We start from the raw sequence: 18,272 nt of genomic DNA on the forward strand, positions 1-18,272 counted from the left end.
TTGTGTTGCAGGTTAGTCTCTACTCTGCTTGTGTTCGTTCATGTGTTCTGGAGGAGGCATCGCTTTGCAAAGTGATTATGAAGGTAGGGTGTGGATCTTTCTCAAAGCCAGCTTGTTATCACTAGCCTTTCCAAAAATGAGCTTCCCTACCTTTAAGCAAAGGCAAAAAATCATGAACTGCTTAACTCTGATGCTCCATTTTACCAGCTCAGATTCAGACAGAAAAAAAAATCCTGGGAAAGAGAACTGCTTTTTCAAACCATAATCATAAGCCATAACACTCATGCTGTCTTGTGTGTGGACCAAATTCAGTGTGATGAGCCACAAGATGGAGCCAGATCACTACAAATCTAGTGGCGTAAACACTAAAGATATACATTAACAACAAGATTCAGATTTGTTTTTTTGTTTTTTTTTTGTTTTTTTTTACATAGAAAAAAGATAAATAAATTGAAAAGTATTATACAAATTACATCGTTACATCACACACACAGCAGCACACAGCAGTTAGATACTGTAAAATACTGTAATCAATCGTACACTTTTATAACATTTCACAAGTCACACTTAAATATAATTAAATTGAGTACAGATTAAACGTATTTGCCGTGCTGTCCAGGGAGAGTTCTAGGAGCTGTGCAGGACTCCCAAGCCCAGTCCATGGAGAGGACTGATTCCAAAGGGTAGGGGCTGGTGGAGGGATGCTGAATCGAGAGAAAACAAGCTAGAACATTCTGGATAATTTACAGGGCATTTCTCTTGTTTTGATTGCATAATCATTGTTTTAATCATAACGTCATTAATGACGTACCATCTGTGTAAATTATCTGTGTGTGCTCGTCGCAAAATTTTAATTCATAAAACATCACTTAAAGCATGTGACAACTTCACCTGATGTGATATTTATGCTGAGAATGGAAGTTCTGTTCATTTGCGTGTCAAGCCTATGATTCACAATCACAGTCTGAAGAAAACTCTGAAAACTTTAGTTTTTTCCGGTTCCTCATCAAATTCAAAGGAATGTACAAATAGAACTGAGAGATGGCATGTGGCTGGGCACAATATATTTAATTGTTTTATATAATACACTTTGCTTAATTTATATACTGTCTGTTGTTTATGTCCTGCACTCTGAGCCTAGTCACAGTTATTTCATATATGAGCGATTACAAACACACACACAAAACAAAACTGTTTCTTTAGATGAAAAATAGTTAGCAAAATAAATAAATGTGTAGAGAACAGGTTTCTAGCATCTTCTTGAGTATCTGAAAATCAGAGATTTTGTCTGAATTCCTCCTGCTAATAAATACAGACCGTCAAAGTTGAAATTATGTTAATCAAGAATAGAGACAAAAAAAGATTTTATTTATTTCCCCTGCTTAATTATGTTTAAAAGTTTATAAAAGTAAGCATTTACTGGTATTTTTAAATAACTGTTTATTGACACACAAATTTATTTTATTAAACACAAATAAATGATTGTGGATTAGACTGGTATTATTATCCTGATAACCCTTCTTATTACATTTCAGCATACACGTCTGGTGGAGGGGAGGAGGGCAGATTACAAAAGAATTTACATAGAAAACAAAGTTAAAAGAATAAATGTACACAGGTTTGTGTGTGCTTGTGGGAGCCAGTGTAAGACTCGATTCGTTCTGCTCTGATTTACATCAGTATGTCCTCGTCTGCTGTCCTCAGACTAAGCCTTTGACCGTCAGTCCTTTGACCGCTCTGACATTAAACTCATTGTAGAGCAACATCACACTGAACTGATGAAAATGTGTTACAAAACTGAATCTTTCTTATGTGCGTGTCCATGTGTGCAGTCTGATGCTTAACACCATCCTGGAATAAGAATCTTTGGTCTCCACATGAATAACAACTATAGCAATATAGCTGCAAGCAGCAATGAAGGGGCCAAGCACGACAGCAACAGTTACGAGCTGACTCAATGTAATATTAAAGAAGTTAAAATGATTTAATGTAACACATGTGAAAACGACTGAGACGAGAAGGATTCAGACTTAAATAACCAAGACAACAAGACCATGAGATTTCACAACAAGAATAATGTGAAGACAAAAAGAATCCTGCCAAATGGATGTTATCACAAACATTTGTTACTAAGATGATTGGTTGAAAGGTAAAGACTGAACTGTTTGGTGTTACAGAGTTTAAGTGACAGTAGCCAAATTTGGTCCAGGAACTCCAACGACACAAGAAGAATTTGACAATGAACAAACACTGCAGGTGCTTGGCCCCTAAAAATCAAATTTACACACAACAACTTACTCAACAGGAACACAACAGCCTCTTTAAACAGCATATTGATTGGAACAGCAACACAATCTATCAACTTCACTGAATCTTTTGTAATAAAAAGAATCTGAACAGCAAGCAAACACAAATATACTAGCAGAAAATTGACTGCAGCACATGATAACGTGAGTCCTGCGCCTTCAAACAGCCCATGCTCCTCATCACTTTCTCACCAACACTCACTCGATCACTCTTTCTAACAGTCACTCTCTCATCTGCTGTAGACTCTGTATCAATGTTCTGCCTCTGTCTCATGCTGAGGAGGGACTTGTCCTCTCAATGAATAAGTGCAGAGAAGGAAAACAAGACATGATTGTTATGTGGCTTTGGATAAAGAATGAGGGACTTAACATACTGTATAACAGCACTGATTGTTTTAAGGTTATTAAAATGTGCTTTCTCATGTGCACAGCACCTCCGTCTTTTCGTTCTTTTGCTCTGTCATTTATAGGCATCTTTCTGTCCCACTCTAAAAAATCAATAAATATAAGGAATGTTTGTCAAGTAGATATTACATTAGAGATGAAAAACATATCTCAACATTAAAAAGGTAAACGACATCGGGTTTTTTATAAATATGATTGTGTCCTTCCAGTTGTGCTTGATTGTGCAGTACAAAGAGCGAAGTGCCTCTGAACCCGAATTAGGAGTTAGGAGTAAATCTTTGACTATTTATATTTTGGAGATTATGGCTCTGAGCATGTGCCCTACTCTTGATTCAGAGAGGTATTCATTGCAAGGTTGCGATGTAGATTTGGATTCTGACTGTGTCTATTGCGACTCCGAACAGAGGAGAACGTAGTGTCACACCCTGGAACTTTGCACTTGTGAAGAAGGCGAAGGTGCACTGTTTTGTAATGAGCCCTGAATGTGCCTTTGTTGCTGTAAACTTTCTGACAAAGATGGCAGGTGATGGGTGATGAGCTATTCGTCTGCTGACTGAGGCAAGGCGGAGATGGGGTCACTCCGTCACAGCTCTCGTCACTGTCCTCCAGAGGGAGCCCTTCCTCACTGCCCATGTCTGAGTCCCAGGACGAATGGGCGCTTCCTCTGGTGCTCAGGTCCAGCACTGCTTCATTCTCCACAGCGCCCTCTACCGGCTCAGATGCTCTCTCCAGTGATTTACTCATGGGGAAGACGAGGCCCGTACGGTGACTCTCTTTGAGGATGACAGACATCTGGCAGAGGGGCTCTTTGTGAGGGAGGTCGGGATGCTCTCTGCGGAGAGAAGATGTTCCTGAATGATCTTTGGTCAACAGCCTGTGGTGCAGATTCAGGTTTGCACTGTGTCTAGAGAATTGAAAGCAAACATGTTTGAAGACAAATCCAACATGCTTTTGTTTTATTAACTTTTTTACATCTATAAAGCAATCCTCAAACTCTTAGTCCTAATAGAGCAACAAAAAACTGGTGTAACATATATTAGTTTCCCTCAGGCCTACCCATCTTACCTGTCTCTGCTTCGCCGGGACGGAAAAGCAGCATTGCAGCCATCCACAGTGCACATGTGCATCTCCTTTAAGTGCACGTTGCGATAATGCATTTTGACACTGTAAGGGTTTTTAAACGTCTTACTGCAGATCTCGCACGGGTGCGCCTGCTCGTCTTTATCATCTGGACATATGGTCTCTGGGTCGCTGCAGCTGTCTGCACAGTTTTCACTGGCATGTGTGAAATGGGTCGGTCGGTGGCCGCAGGGCAGCTCTGGACGCGAACTACATGCTGGTTCTTCACATTTTGAGGACTCTCTTTCTTTCTCATCATTCTGTTTATTGTGAAAGAGAGAAGGAGATGACGGCGAGATGATATGATTGTCCTCCTGAGTTAGTTTGTCCCATTGTGTGTCCAATAAGTTGAGGCCGGATCTGGCATCACGTTCCACAAGTTCTTGTCCCATGCTGTTGATGTTACACTTTTCTATGTCTGTGCAGGGGCTGAGGGGTGGAGTCTCCTCCTCGGACACGCCCTCCACTGCCAGCTCATCCTTTTCAATTTTAATGGGCATGCTGGACTTTCGAGACTTCTTCTTGGGCACCGGCTCGGAGCCACTCTGCATGAGACTGGTGCTGACGGGCACGGAGGAAGACAGAAGAGGGAGAGAGGGCAGGCTGCCCGGTGTATGAGCCAGTTCGGCAGGGGTCACCAGGCTCCGGTAAAAGGGAAGCACGGGCTGCACAGTCTTTAGATTGGGAAAGAGGATGCCGCTCTGACTCATGCCAGATAAAGAGCTGTGGAGTTTGGGCTCTGAGTTGCGGATGATGAAACTTGAGACGGTCCTGCTCTCTGGGATGGCAGTGAATTCTCGCTTTTCACACTCTGCGTCGTCCTCCTGTCTCGGACTCAGACCGCCCCGCAGGTCCTTATCGCGATTATTGCGGTTCATGGGCATGTGCAGCCGTGGGTTCGGGTTTGCACTGTGCCTGTTCCGACTGCGCAAGGAGCTGAAGACCATGTTGCAGCCCTCAATGGTGCACTTGTGTTTGATCTTCAGATGGACAGCATTGTAGTGAATTTTCAAAGTGCCTTTGTCGTAGAAGGTCTTCTCACAGGCACTGCAGAACACGCGGCCTTTCTTTAAGGATCCATTCTTCTCTGCACACCGTACCTTGTTTTCTGGAGACATGTGTGTGATTTCAGAAGCCATGGACGGAGTGCAAGGTGTGGCGGGAGAGGAGTTCCCACTCACGTTAAATTCTTCCGACTCCATCTTTGGAGACTCTGCGTCCAGCAGCATCTCAGCTCTTAAGGGGCCAGCGTCGAATGGAGCGGTGTCGAGACTCACGTCTGAAGTCTCGTGTCTTGTTGGTGCCTCCTGGTGGCTGGAATCACTGCTGGAGCTCAGCAATGGTGCAGAAACAGAATTCAGCAGTTGCAGCGGCAGCATGAGGGCCATACTGTTGACCAGCGTTTCAAAATGATGACCGTTACTGCAACCAGGTGCTTCGGCTTTAGCAGGCAGACGCACAGGCCGCTGCGTACTGCTTTCAATGAAGCTGCGGATGTCAGAATTGGTTCTTGTAGTTGGGACTACGACTGCTTGTCCCTCCTTATCCTGCAGCGCCATGAGCTCCACGATGGACTTGGTCTCTCCGAAGCGCAGGAACTGCTGCAGTGTAACGATCTCCTCTTCAAAGGTCATTATGGCCCAGCGGTCCAATACCTTACCGGCCACATCCTAGACACATACACAGAAGGAATATCATTTGCATGAGGAATTCTAAACTAACAAATGTTCCACACTTGGGCCCTAAAATACTCCACAACTTCTGACAGATTGACAGAGTTACTAAATAACAAGTCATCCATACATCTAATGCATGTGGACTTGAGAGGTCTAATTACTGCAGCAGAGCGATTCGTTCTTGAGCGTAATTTTTCTTCATTTAGATGATGCGGGTTTCCCTGTCGAAGTAGGAGGGGAGGGGAGAGATCAGAGGGGAGTCGGGCAAGTCTTTCAGTCCGCCTGTAATTACTCTTGAGTGCCAGCAGGCTTTGAAAGTCATGCAGCAGCTTCATGTTGTAACCAGAATAAATATTTCATCATACAGCATTCATCTGGAGGTCTGAAGAGGCTTTAACTTTACATTCTCCACTAGAGGAACTACCATGAATTTAATTCAGGCACCTGAATACTTGATAAGCAAATAGAATGAAAGAAACCTCTGTGGCTCAAAAATAGATTTTTAAGGAAAAGTGTGACAAAACTGTAATTATCCATCTCAAATTGAAGTGTGTTTTTTTACAAGTGGGGTCAAGTGACCAGATTAGATGGGCAGCAGCTCACCTGCAGGACGTAACCACGAATGTAGTCCTGGAGAGTCCAGTCCAGTGCATTTAGGATTTGAATGACCTCCTCCTGCTTAAGAACGCTGAAGAGGCGGTCCAACAGGATCTTGAGACGCACTGGAATCGCCTGCGTCCCATAAAGCATCAGACTACAGATATCAAATACCACATTGGAGTGAACAATCTCTACCTGGCTTCCTTGGTACATGTGATGAACCTTCAGCTTACTCAGAGCTGCAATTAAGCAAAACAGGCATCAGTTTACAAGCAGAAATCAGCAAAGCATCTCTATGTTTCATTAAAAGCATTTCTGTTTGCTTTTGTGAATGAGAAATTATAGACAGTATTGTAAATAATTACCATCTATGAACGCTAACGATTACAACAAAAACCTGGGGCACTACAATTGGCATCAATTTATAAGTTACGCCACATTGCTTTAATCTCAGAAAGATGATATTAATTTAAATTAATTTAGAGCTAACAGATTTCTTAATTATTATTATTATTATTATTATTATTATTTAAATATGCAAATTTAAGGTTCAACCAAGCTAAGCTCAGTCAACAGCATTTGTCGCAAAATGCTGATTTTCACTACAAAAAAAAATCTTACCTGTTCCTCTTTTTTTTTAAAGAAAAAACAAGAATTTACTATGGAAATAAATGTGGTTGCATTTTTGAGGACTTTATAAAGCTTCTAATGTTAAAAAATTCTTCAATTCTTCTGTTAAATATTGTTTATGATTTATTTATTATCTGAAATTTTTCATTACATTGTCATGGAAACCAGTTTAAAATTAGAATGTAAATGTAAAATGTAAAATTAGATATAAATCTGCGCAAAAACGTTAATAAGCATTTCCCTCCCACAATATAATCAGCGTAATATGCACAGTCTTGTCACTATAATTAAAAAATAATAATAATATTTTTTTATTGCAAGTGCAACACTCAGTGTAACAGATTTTTAAAGAAAATACATATTGTTTTTAAGAAAAAGAAAGTACAACAAAATTGTTAACTGATTAAGCTCAACTTGAAATTCATTCAAAATATTCCTTTTAAAGTGCTGTTAAAGAGTAGAAATGGACATTAGTGTTAAATGTGGTCTGAAGTTGTGTGTATGTCTGTGTGAAATGTAATATTGTTCAGAATGTAAAACTCACCATGAGCGACCCAGCCGTGCCTGCAGTGCTCACAGAGACGCCGCCTCAGTTTACCAGGTTTGAAACTGTCACAGTTGCAGTTCACCACCGTGCAGCAAATAGCCTGTAAAACACACATGATAATAAAATCACTGAACTGTGTGTGTGTGTGTATATGTGTTCTTGTATGTATGTATGTATATGTGTATATATATATATATATATGTATATAATTGTATGTATGTATGCAAGTATATATATATATATATGTGAGTGTGTGTGTATATACGCGCCTCTATACACACACTCATAAATGTATTTATATTAAGCTGAAGATGCTCTTTGGATTTTTGTCATTCTGGAAAACAAACATAGTTTAAGTACTGCTGTCATTAAATCAAAAGAGAGACACAACATATAGACCCATTTTCAAATCCTTCTCCAGTTTTAATTAACTTTTTTTTTTACTGTTTTGCACATTGTTATCAATCAGGATTTTTGTAGAGTTTTAGGTTGGACCTCAATTTACATGCATAGATAGAATATAAATTAATAATAGAAAATATTCCTTTGGGCACAAAACATACAGTGAGCTAGTGCAATTTCATATGAATTAAAATCACTAGCATAAATCAACACATCAAGTCTATATTGGCAAAACACAAGGTAATAGCCATTAAAGCCTGTAACTATGAAAGACATCGGCTCTTACACACACAAAGAAAGAGAGAGCAATCACTGAAAATGCACAAACCTCCCAATGTACCGTACATATTTACATCATGAGAGTCACCAGAAAGCACAAAACATATTTTAAAATAATGATTTGATGCATTAGATTACGTGAGAGAAACTTCTTGAGAGGTTAATTTCTGAATAAATTTAACATTTTTACTTATGCTGCCTTATGTGCTTTTCGTTTGCAAAAGCTAATCATTACAGTTTTCAGTAAATATTGACGTTTTAATAAAATGCATGTGAGATTTTGGTTTTGTATTTGATATATATTGTTGTATTATTAATATTACATGGCATTCCATACAAACATGGTAATTCATATTTTCACCAACAGTGGAATAATACAGCTTTATAGCTGATGGCGCGACTACACCATGAAATACACAACAGCAATAATACAGCATATTATATTGAATTCAAATTGTTAAGAAAGAATTAAATTTCTTTATAAATTAAAATTATAACATACTTTATGATTGACTGATTATTAAATGAATTATTTTGCAATTTGTCTCAAAGTGCACAAATAAAACAATTTGTACACTTTGAGACAAAGGTCCCAAATAACATCACAAATGATATGTTTTAAAACGTAATATCACATAATATCAGACAAATATTAGTTTAAGAAAGCATACAAGTTAGCAGCTCTACTGGGACCAAAAAAGATGTGGAATGATATGAAGAAAGAAAAGGAGCAGCGTACGGTGAAAACAAGCGAAGCGGTGAATCTCTAACGGAAGGACTTTTACTGTCAGATTTCGCAAAACAGGCCTGTAGCAGCAAACAACAGTGACTGATCAACATGAGCTTAATGAAGTCAGCACACACACACACACACACACACACACACAAAGCTTTCACGCCCCAAGGCCATTAACTGTGTTTGCCCGCCCAGAATCGGGGTCTTAGTCCCACTTTGGGACACTAACTCATCACCATTAGCACAAAGACAAGAGACCGGATCTCTTACAGCTGGAAACAAAACAGAAAAACAATTTGACTCCTGGTGTCCCAGTAACAAAAATCTTTCAATGATTGTCTATAATGAATGTGCTTTCGCATCCAACTTGAGATTAAACAAGCGTTCCACACACAAACATTACGGCACAGAATTACTCCTGTCTTGAATTACATTCCAGTGGACGAGCAACAAAAACTCACACACTTGTGAAGACACTTCACACCCTTTGGAAGAGCACAATAAAGTTTCCCCTGAAAGATCTAGCTATAGCAAATTGCTCGATTAATAAAAAAATGCTCTTGATAAATTTATTCATATTTACACGCACAGTTGAGCTGGTTTTTGTCCCACACACCAGTAAATTCCCACATTACAGAACAGTTAAGCAAGCTTTTAAAAGCACATTTTTCTTGTCGTAACAGTGCATGCCCATAACTCGCAATCCTCTTTTGTTCTTATTTAATTTATCCAGGAAGGACACAAACTCAAACTAAACTTCTTACCTCAGACATTTTGATCAGACAGAAGTTTCCAGTGTTTCTGAGCAGTTTGCCATTCCAGCAGCTCCTGCCTGTACAAGTTCTCCCTTCTACTGCGAGAGATCCATCACTCACAGTTCAGTCACACTCACCCACACAACACACACTTTCTCCTGCAATCGACAATCGCTGCGCGCGTCCGCAGGCCCGTGTGAGTGTGTGAGCGTGTCCAGGATGAGTGTGTGCTGGAACTGGGCGCTGGGGAGTGGAATGAGACCCTCCTACCCGTCGAACTCTCTGCCTCTCACCTTAGGAGATCTCTCTCTCTTTCTCTCTCTCTCTCTCACACACACACACACACACACACACACACACCTCCCCCACTGGGTGGCGGGCCAGTCCCCTCACAGCTGGCTGGAAGAGGGCATGACACGCGTCTCTCACAGAGATTTGATCAAAAGGAATCACAAAGGCTGGAGGCTCCTAATGCAGTCAGGAGAGACTCTCTACCTCTGCTCTCTCTCTCCAGCAGTTTGAGTAATGCATTAAATCAATGCAGCCCGGCACAAGACACACTCAAGCACTGGATACTGGGTGTGTGTGTGTGTGTGTGTGTGTTTTAACAGCCTCTGATCAATCCCAGCAACTTATGCTTTTGCTCGCCAGAGTCTTGCATGCTTCATCCAATTCAGCGTTTTCTTTGCAGTGATTCAGATATCACATGTTTGATTTAAACACAGAAAACTTTTAATTTCCAAAAAACCTTGCTGCATGTGAAGGATTTTTGACTAAAGCGCTTGACTTCAAAAATGTTTAATTAAATACACGTTTCTCGTAATCATGACAATCAATCCATGAAGTTTATATCTACTGAGCTGATGAGGCGATATTACATTTTGTGCAGTCACTTGACATTTTAATACACCAATTACACAGCAGGTAAAAACATGCTGCATTTAATCCATTACAGAGCAGGTTTTAACAGGTTTTGGCTTCTTTAACGATCAGAGACGGATGACTGAGTGGGCATCTTCTCTCCTTAACTACAAATTTGCAACAAGCAAAATGGCAGGAACTATTACTGTGTAGCTAATATAGCTTGAAATATTCGGTTAAATCTGTATTACTTACAGGAGATCAAAGCTTTATTTGTAAGAGGCAAATTTTATGAAGTCACACATGGGAAGCCCTCAGTCGTGCAGCGAGACCCAGAGGACGCTTATCAAATCAACATGCAGAAATTGGCTGGATTGCAGTGCTGCTGTTTGTAAGATAGCTTTTTTAAAGACAGAATTCGTTTTGCTGATCTTCTCCCTGAGGCTGCGGTCTGGAGTCGAGTTCGCCGCCGAGCAACGGCTCGTTCTGGCAGATTCCCTCCTGCGTACTGCATTTCACATGCAAACACAGATCGCTTCATCTACAGCACACGGGGCACAAGAGTGGTTTGATGCATTAACAGTTAAAATATCATTTCGTTAATTTTTTGTATGGAATTGCACACATTTGGTCTTGTGTGTAAACAACAGGCAATGTGAATATCCAAAGAAAGGAGTTTGGATAATTCATGTACAGTGCTCCTAGGTGCTGCTAACATCCTGTGTGATTTTAGGCAAATCAAAAAAACTGACTGATCCCAGAGGAAAAAATTGGATATCATTAAAGTGCATTCACTGTTCTAAACTTATTTGACCCAATGAACTGATATTACATCGATATTACATACGATGTGAAAGTGCTGATCAGAAAGAGTATGATATTACAGTCGACTAATCTGACCTGTCTTTTCTTTGTTTTATTTTTTTATTCAGTTTAGGTGTTAAGGTGTTAAGTTAAAGAAAACCTTGTCTATACACAAAGAGAGTAAATTATGACAGAAGACTGTCCCAGACTGCACAAGTCTGTTTTACTGAACACTGAGACTCTCTCTCTCTCTCTCTCTCTCTCTCTATATATATATATATATATATATATATATATATATACATACATATATATTCACAATTGTCATGCAGTAAGAGCATTTAATCGATTATTGCAAAGAAATTACTCTTAAAATGACATTTCAGTGATTCTGTTCAATTCAGTAAAACATGACACATCTCTGCGGCACCAAACTCAATAAAGCACGTTAAATAAGCTTTCCCTCACACCACTGAAAGGATGAAAAGCCTCATAGTGCTTTAATGAGGATCGTTTTAATCCAAAAAGGTACGAGTAAAAGCTTTGTGCCTGCAGAGAGTACTTCAAAAACACAGAGAGCAGCGAAGAGCAGCTTCTATCTCATAGTGGCTCTAAAAATACTGCCTTTGAACAAGCTGGAGGCCACGGCAGCCATGAGAAGTCCTCGTATTCAAATCCGACACCCATGCCACTTTCAGAGAGATGTTACGTCAGATGGTTGTGGAGGAGCTGTGTGACCTCTGACCTCTCTCTTCTCTGCGCTCACAGAGGAGCAGGAACGAGCCCCGGGCGAAGCAAAGACAGATGTATGAAGAGGCAGAGCAAAGGTAAACGGGATAACGCTAAATCTGACCCTAACCCCAATCCAAACCCAAACCCTGGAATTTGTAGAACCACAAACGGCTGTCAAGCCCAAAAGTGACGGTGAAAGACTCGGTGTATGAGTGGAATCAGGTCAGGACGCAGGAGAGGATTAATAAAGTGCAGCAAATATCAGTTCCAGTCTGCAGAGAGAGAGTGTGTGTGTGTGTGTGTGTGTGTGTGTGTGTGTGTGTGTGTGTGTGTGTGTGCACGTCTCATCGCCAGTCTGCTATTGATCAGTCCAGTCCACATTAAGGAGAGATGCTTTTATGATAATCTGCTGTTGTCCATGTAATAGCTACATTAGACACGCTGCCTGCACATCGGACACCTGTTTGGTCTCTTTAGAATTACCGTTTGCATTACAACACAGTTTAATGGCCTTTTAAAAGGGGGTTGGGGGGTGGAAAACTTTCCAGAAGTTAGAGAGCACTTCAAAAAGCCATCAGCAGATGAATGATGGCGAGAGAGATGGACCATCATCGTGAAGGTGGGACACACACGCTGACAATGCCTGCACTTCCTCTTCCTGTATAATTTCATCATGAACATTTGCCTCTGAAAATACAGCTGTCAGAGGACTTCTCACAAAAACGACTGAAAGCACGAGCTGCACACGAGTAACGTGTTTTATTCAGATTGAAAACAAAGATCCAGCAGAATAGAAGGAGAGACCGAGCGATAGAGAGAAAGAAAGTGAAGGAAAGAGAGAGAATGGAGGGATTGCAGCGGCCACCTGGACTCCATCAGTTTCAGCAGCGTAAACATCTCCTACATTCCTGCTGCCACGCTGGCCTGAGGGGTCAGAGGTCATGATGACAAACGCATGACCCAGGAGCCCTGTGAGGAGGAGAAGCTTCTGGAATCTTTCAGCAGGGGACAGCGTTCAGTATTACCAGCCAAACACTGCACACCCATCACCCAGCGGTACGTCCCAGCAGCTCGAGAAACACTGACATTCCCATCACACATATACACGCTCACATACTCACACATAAACACAAAAGCACACACACACACAACTCCTTCATGTGTCCACACACAAACCGTGTTAAGAGGAGTATTAGTGGCATTAGCGTCAGCAGAAGGAGCCAGTGTGTGTTAAGTTGCTGCTAAAGGTCTGCTGTATGTGAGTACTAAATGTTAAAGTCTCGTCTAAAATTACGATGCTGTGATTGATCTGCCAAACACAATTTTCCAGATTAGAGCAATACAATCTCTGAATGTGCTTCAGCTCTACAGTGCCACAAAATATTGTGCGTGAATGTGAAAATATGTTTAGAGGCAAGGATGCAAGTCAAGCTATTGAATTGTTTGTTTAGGCTGATTTTTGACTATACTTCTAAAAACACACAGAGCCTTGTTCATTATCTTAACATAACAGAATTAATTTCAGTGAGAATTAATTTCTGAAGATGTGTTATACAATATCAGTGTAACACAAATAATTCATTGGAATGGAATGTAGATGGTGAAACTTGCAGGTGTAACCCATCACACACACACACACACACACTCACACACACATGACCCGGTGTCAGCGAGGGGTGCAGGGTGCAGTGTGTCTGCGTGAAAGTGTGTGGATGTGGGCAGGGAGCTGGTTTATTTTAGTATGGGGGTGTATTTGGTGTTTCGTGTCTCCATCCTCTCGTCTCTTCATTAGGGTGGAGACAAACTCTCTCCGCTGTTTGATTCTCCTGTAACACTCATGACCTTTTCCTCCAAAACAGCCTCACTCCAACTATTAACACACACAATCTGCACAACTGTGACAGACAGAGAAACTCTTTTGACAAAAACGAGTGAGAATTTTTGTATTGCCAAACTCTTGTTCAGCTTAGTAGCTGAAGCAAAGGGTAAATGTTTAGGTGTTTTGTAGAAGTTGTCGATGGAGAGTGCAGTTTTAGGCTGTTATCTGTTGATCGCAGACGGAGGCATGCGCCGCCCCAGGCAGCTGATGTGTGTTGGGGCTTGTAAGTGTGAAAGCAGCTCTTGGCCCCATGAACACCGTTGGCCAGGTAAAGACGTCCTGTCAGAGCGTCCCTGTGCTACTGTTCTCCCGCCAGCACTCGTGACCCACTCCAAACTACCACACAAACATCATCAACTGCATAAGGTTTCACACTTTTTTTCTGACGTTTTCCCTTTAAGGGCCAAGGGGGGTGATGGGGTGGAATTAGAAAAGCATGTGGTGTCTGAATTAACTGTGAGACAGATTCACATACTTCCTGCCACACTGCAGATGCCACAGAGCTGAAAGCCAGCCTCCTATCTCACACACACACACACACACACACACACATACACACTCAAACACACATGTACAAATGCTTACATACACAAACACAAACACACACACATTTTGTGTTTCCATGTTTTACAGGGACTCCCCATAGGTGTAATGGTTTTTATACTGTACAAACTGTATTTGTTATTGTCCTACACCAACCCTACACCTAAACCTACGCCTTACTGGAAACTACTGAAATGTTTAGATTTAAAGAAAAAATATATATATTTTGTATTTTTATAAGCTTGTTTCGTCTTGGTATTCCTATCCTTGTGGGGACATTTGGTCCCCATAACATGATAAATACCAGGTGTACATACATGTACATATACACACACACATGCATACACACACACACACACACACATATACATATACACACTCACACACAGACACACACACACACACACACACACTCATACTCTCACTCTAATATATACACTGACACACACACTCACAGACACTACACACACACACACACACACACAGAGTGAGGCAGCCTCCCAAGAGACATGATTCACCTGAAGGAGCCAAGCACTGCCAGATGTGTCGGAAATGGCCGGGAACCCACGGACACACACACACACACATTCATACACTAACACATATGCATACTCATGCACACAGGCTAACACACGCTAACACTGTTCGCAGCATATGCTTTCAGTCAAGGGTGAAAAACTCAGGCACCAGCACATGCCAAAAGCCTTTCAAGCATCAGACTGCAGCTTAGCGCACTGATCCTGCTAGTCAGCAGATACATGTCACCATCCAACAAGTCAAGGCTGGTTAAACTATAAAACAGCTTAGGGACCTTGTCCAGACACCCAACCCGGACTAACAAAATATACCTCTACATCTCTCTGAAGTCTCTTTGGGCACTCCCACAATCCAACACTCAGGAAAGAAAGAAGAATACCAGCTCTCACTATAAAATAGTCATGTGAAGCTGTAATTAAATGTAGAAGAGCTCTTGACAGATAGCAGGGCACATCAGCTGGATGTGTGTTCAGTAAACTAGTCTTGTGTGGTGGTGTAGGTGTGTTTCGGCGCGGTCGCTGCTGGCTCACAGATGGACGTGAAGTGCAGCAGCTTTGAGACGCTCATGTGGCGGCTGGAATGTAGATGTTGCACAATGAGCTGATTGTTTCACTGCGATACGTGTCTGAGCCAAAGACACACCTGCCCAAACGTGGCCACAGCTCTGACACAACTAGAGCAACATCTATCAGCAGTCACACACACAAAAGCCATCTACTCTGATAGAGAGGTTTAGAAATGTCCCACCCTGAAGATTTTCCCAGCTCAAGCTTGTCTGCTTTAATATCATTTTAAGGGATATTTATAGCAGTTCTGATCGCCCATACAGAGTCCCTGTTTTTAGCATACAGGAAGTTTGAATACCCCAGATAAAAAAAATAATAAATTAAATAAAGAGGAATCATAAGCAGTGCTTTTTATCATTTAGTACTGCTCTGACTAAATGTCCACTAGACAAAATATTAACTGAATGATTCACAACTGTTTGTTTGGTTGTTTGTTCATCGGTCCCTTGTTTATCTGTAGACAGTTCTAAAGAAAAATCCTTATTACTTAGTTGTCCAGCGTCTTCTACACTTTTGAGCATTTCCTTCTAACAGTGCCTGTATGATTCTGAGACCCATATTTTACGGTTTAGTCCATCTTAAATAATCCAAAATATTTTTAGCTTGTTTCTGCACCATTTTTCCTATTTTTTCTTGCAGTGTTTATCTCTACACATTACACAAAACCACCAGCTCTTGGTATAACCACAATGGGATCTTTGTATCATGGAGCACAACACATTTTGGTTATAAAGACATTTTAAAGAAACCTTTATATCAGCTTGGGATTGTCAGAGCTCTGAAATGAAACTGATCTCTTGAGAACGTTATAAGGTACGTGGCTAAAAGGAACGACTTTGTGCATAATGGGGAGGGATTTGAGTTTTTTGGAGGTACCTTAGTAATGATTGTATTTTGTAAGCAATTATGACTGTATGCTGGTCTAAAACAGCGTTTCCCAATCAGGAAACCAGGGACCATTGTAATTGTGCTGACATAATTTGCATTATTTTATTTATTACAACAGGAGGTCAAGATAAAGGGGACCTGGGAGTTATTTAAACCATTTAAACTTAAAGTAATTTATACAATGATTTAGTCTGTCCACCATTATATGTTTAAGTTCATGTTGTGGTTAAATATAAAATATAATGTTTTGTCAGATATGTAAAGATTCACACATTTATTTTTAAGCCAGAATTTTGAGAAGGATTGCAAAACATTCCTGGTTACAACGTCATAAGATGTCAGCCTAATTTGTATAGAACTTATTCACAAGACCACAGACATTTATCGTTTGTTTAGCAGACACTCCGCATCCTCATCAGCTTCATCTGCTGGAGAGTTCTGGGCTTTAGTGATCATCGCCATGGATCAAAATATGCAGGCTTTGTCCCTGCTGTCTCCAGATCAAGGTGAGGTTTTCATCGCATGACATCCTTAAACTGACCTAGACACTGGTCAACATAGCAAACGAACATCTATGGATTTTTACTTGTTTCTGGAAAACTCAAAAAATCTCATGCACTTGATATGTATGGCAACACGCAGACCAGTGCAAACGCTGTGGGCTGTGAACAAGCAGATTAAAGTGCCCAGCTCTTCACAACACCATCACTCCTACACCGCCTGTACGAGCCGTTCACGAGACGTGCGAACAGGCTTTTCTTATATAGAAATACGAAAGTGGTCTTATGCTTTCAACGTTTATGCAGTTAAAGGGTTCTGTAGCGTGACAAGGTCTTCACCATATCTCCGCTGTCAGTCATGAATGTCAACATGCTGTAAATATGGCTAGTCTATGACTGATAAGAATGTTCCAGCATTTATTGTGCTCGCTGCGGAAGAAGAGCAGCCTGTGAAAACGGACAGCAGAAGCTCTTGGTAAAACAGACGTGCAGCATCTCTGTGGAGAATAGCCCTCTCTCTTTTCTTCTTTCGGATAAGCTGAAGGAAAATCGATAGACTCTGGTGTAATGCCTGCGATGGCACTGGTAATCCAGAGTTTGCATTAATCTTTCACACACTCAGAGAGCATCCGTCTGCTTCTGTCTCCCTCCCAAACAGAATAGCCAAGCATCCAACTGAAGTCATTACCAAAACATTTTCTGTGTAAAATCATAAACACAGTCTCTTTGGCGATGACATGTATCCCTGACTAAAGGAAAAAGGAATGGAAAGTTACTGGATTTTAGAATGAGAGCTGTGGGGTCACCATGAGATAACACACTTCTCACTGACGCCGAGCTCACTGCTCCTGTGTGTGTGTGTGTGTGTGTGTGTGTGTGTTAATGCACTAATGGTCTCGTGAAAGCTGGACCTCCTCCCTATACACTGAATCATAATCTCCCAACTTATGAGGAATTCACTGTTTATGGCACAGTTTCCATGTTTTCGTTCCATGACATTAGAGGAGCGTAAATCAGCCGTGTGATGGCTCTGACTGGTACGGGAAGGGAAGTTGTTCTGAGAAACACCCACATTCTCCACCAGATGTGCTTTATAACCCCCCACCATCACGGCACACTGACACCACATATTCACTCTTTCTCTGCGAGCTAATCTTTGTGTAACTCCACAAGTCAGAATGACCATGAGGACAAACAAAACCAAATCAAAGGGATCAACCTTGCTGTGAAAACACCTCACCGCACTGAGTGAAGAGAGTGCATCTTCAATGCTTCACGGGCATCTTGAGGACCCTTTCTTCACACCAAATGCAAAAAAACAAAAAAAGCAAATTGAACGGTTGACAAACGTCTGTTTCAAGGGGTCAAGGTTTTGCTGGTTACAATATCGCTCTGTTAGCCTCTGCTGGTAGATGTCATAATTACACACATCTGTCTTAATTGACAGTGCTTCCAAGTATCTATGTATTCTGGCTAAATAAAACATTTTCAAGGTGGCTTGAAACTG

The 18,272-nt window shown here is 41.1% G+C and overlaps 1 protein-coding gene across 4 annotated transcripts; it reads right to left on the bottom strand.

The window, feature by feature from the left end:
* Positions 1-1,425: 1,425 nt before the first annotated feature.
* On the bottom strand, positions 1,426-9,911 carry bnc1 (basonuclin 1). 4 transcript variants are annotated; one of them, XM_043263934.1, is made up of 5 exons: positions 9,465-9,911; positions 7,281-7,383; positions 6,110-6,345; positions 3,777-5,500; positions 1,426-3,615 (listed from the first exon to the last, which is right to left on the bottom strand). In XM_043263934.1, the coding sequence occupies exons 1-5, from the start codon at positions 9,471-9,473 to the stop codon at positions 3,033-3,035; spliced, it is 2,655 nt and encodes an 884-aa protein (XP_043119869.1). In that variant the 5' UTR covers positions 9,474-9,911; the 3' UTR covers positions 1,426-3,032. The 4 variants fall into 4 exon arrangements, with proteins under 4 accessions (XP_043119869.1, XP_043119870.1, XP_043119868.1 ...); XM_043263935.1 differs by lacking the exon at positions 9,465-9,911 and having other exon boundaries at positions 1,426-3,543; positions 7,281-7,398; XM_043263933.1 differs by lacking the exon at positions 9,465-9,911 and having other exon boundaries at positions 7,281-7,398.
* Between the last annotated feature and the right edge of the window lie 8,361 nt (positions 9,912-18,272).

Source organism: Puntigrus tetrazona, chromosome 18 (assembly GCF_018831695.1).
Source record: "Puntigrus tetrazona isolate hp1 chromosome 18, ASM1883169v1, whole genome shotgun sequence".
NCBI classification, from domain to species: Eukaryota; Metazoa; Chordata; class Actinopteri; order Cypriniformes; family Cyprinidae; genus Puntigrus; species Puntigrus tetrazona.

Bases quoted from the DNA above. Each gene is read 5' to 3' on its own strand.
- bnc1 (XM_043263933.1), bottom strand. From the start codon at position 7,398: ATGTGTGTTTTACAGGCTATTTGCTGCACGGTGGTGAACTGCAACTGT. The intron at 6,346-7,280 runs GTGAGTTTTACA...GCTTAATTGCAG, and splicing joins GCACGGCTGGGTCGCTCATG to CTCTGAGTAAGCTGAAGGTT. The intron at 3,616-3,776 runs GTAAGATGGGTA...TCAATTCTCTAG, and splicing joins TCCCGGCGAAGCAGAGACAG to ACACAGTGCAAACCTGAATC.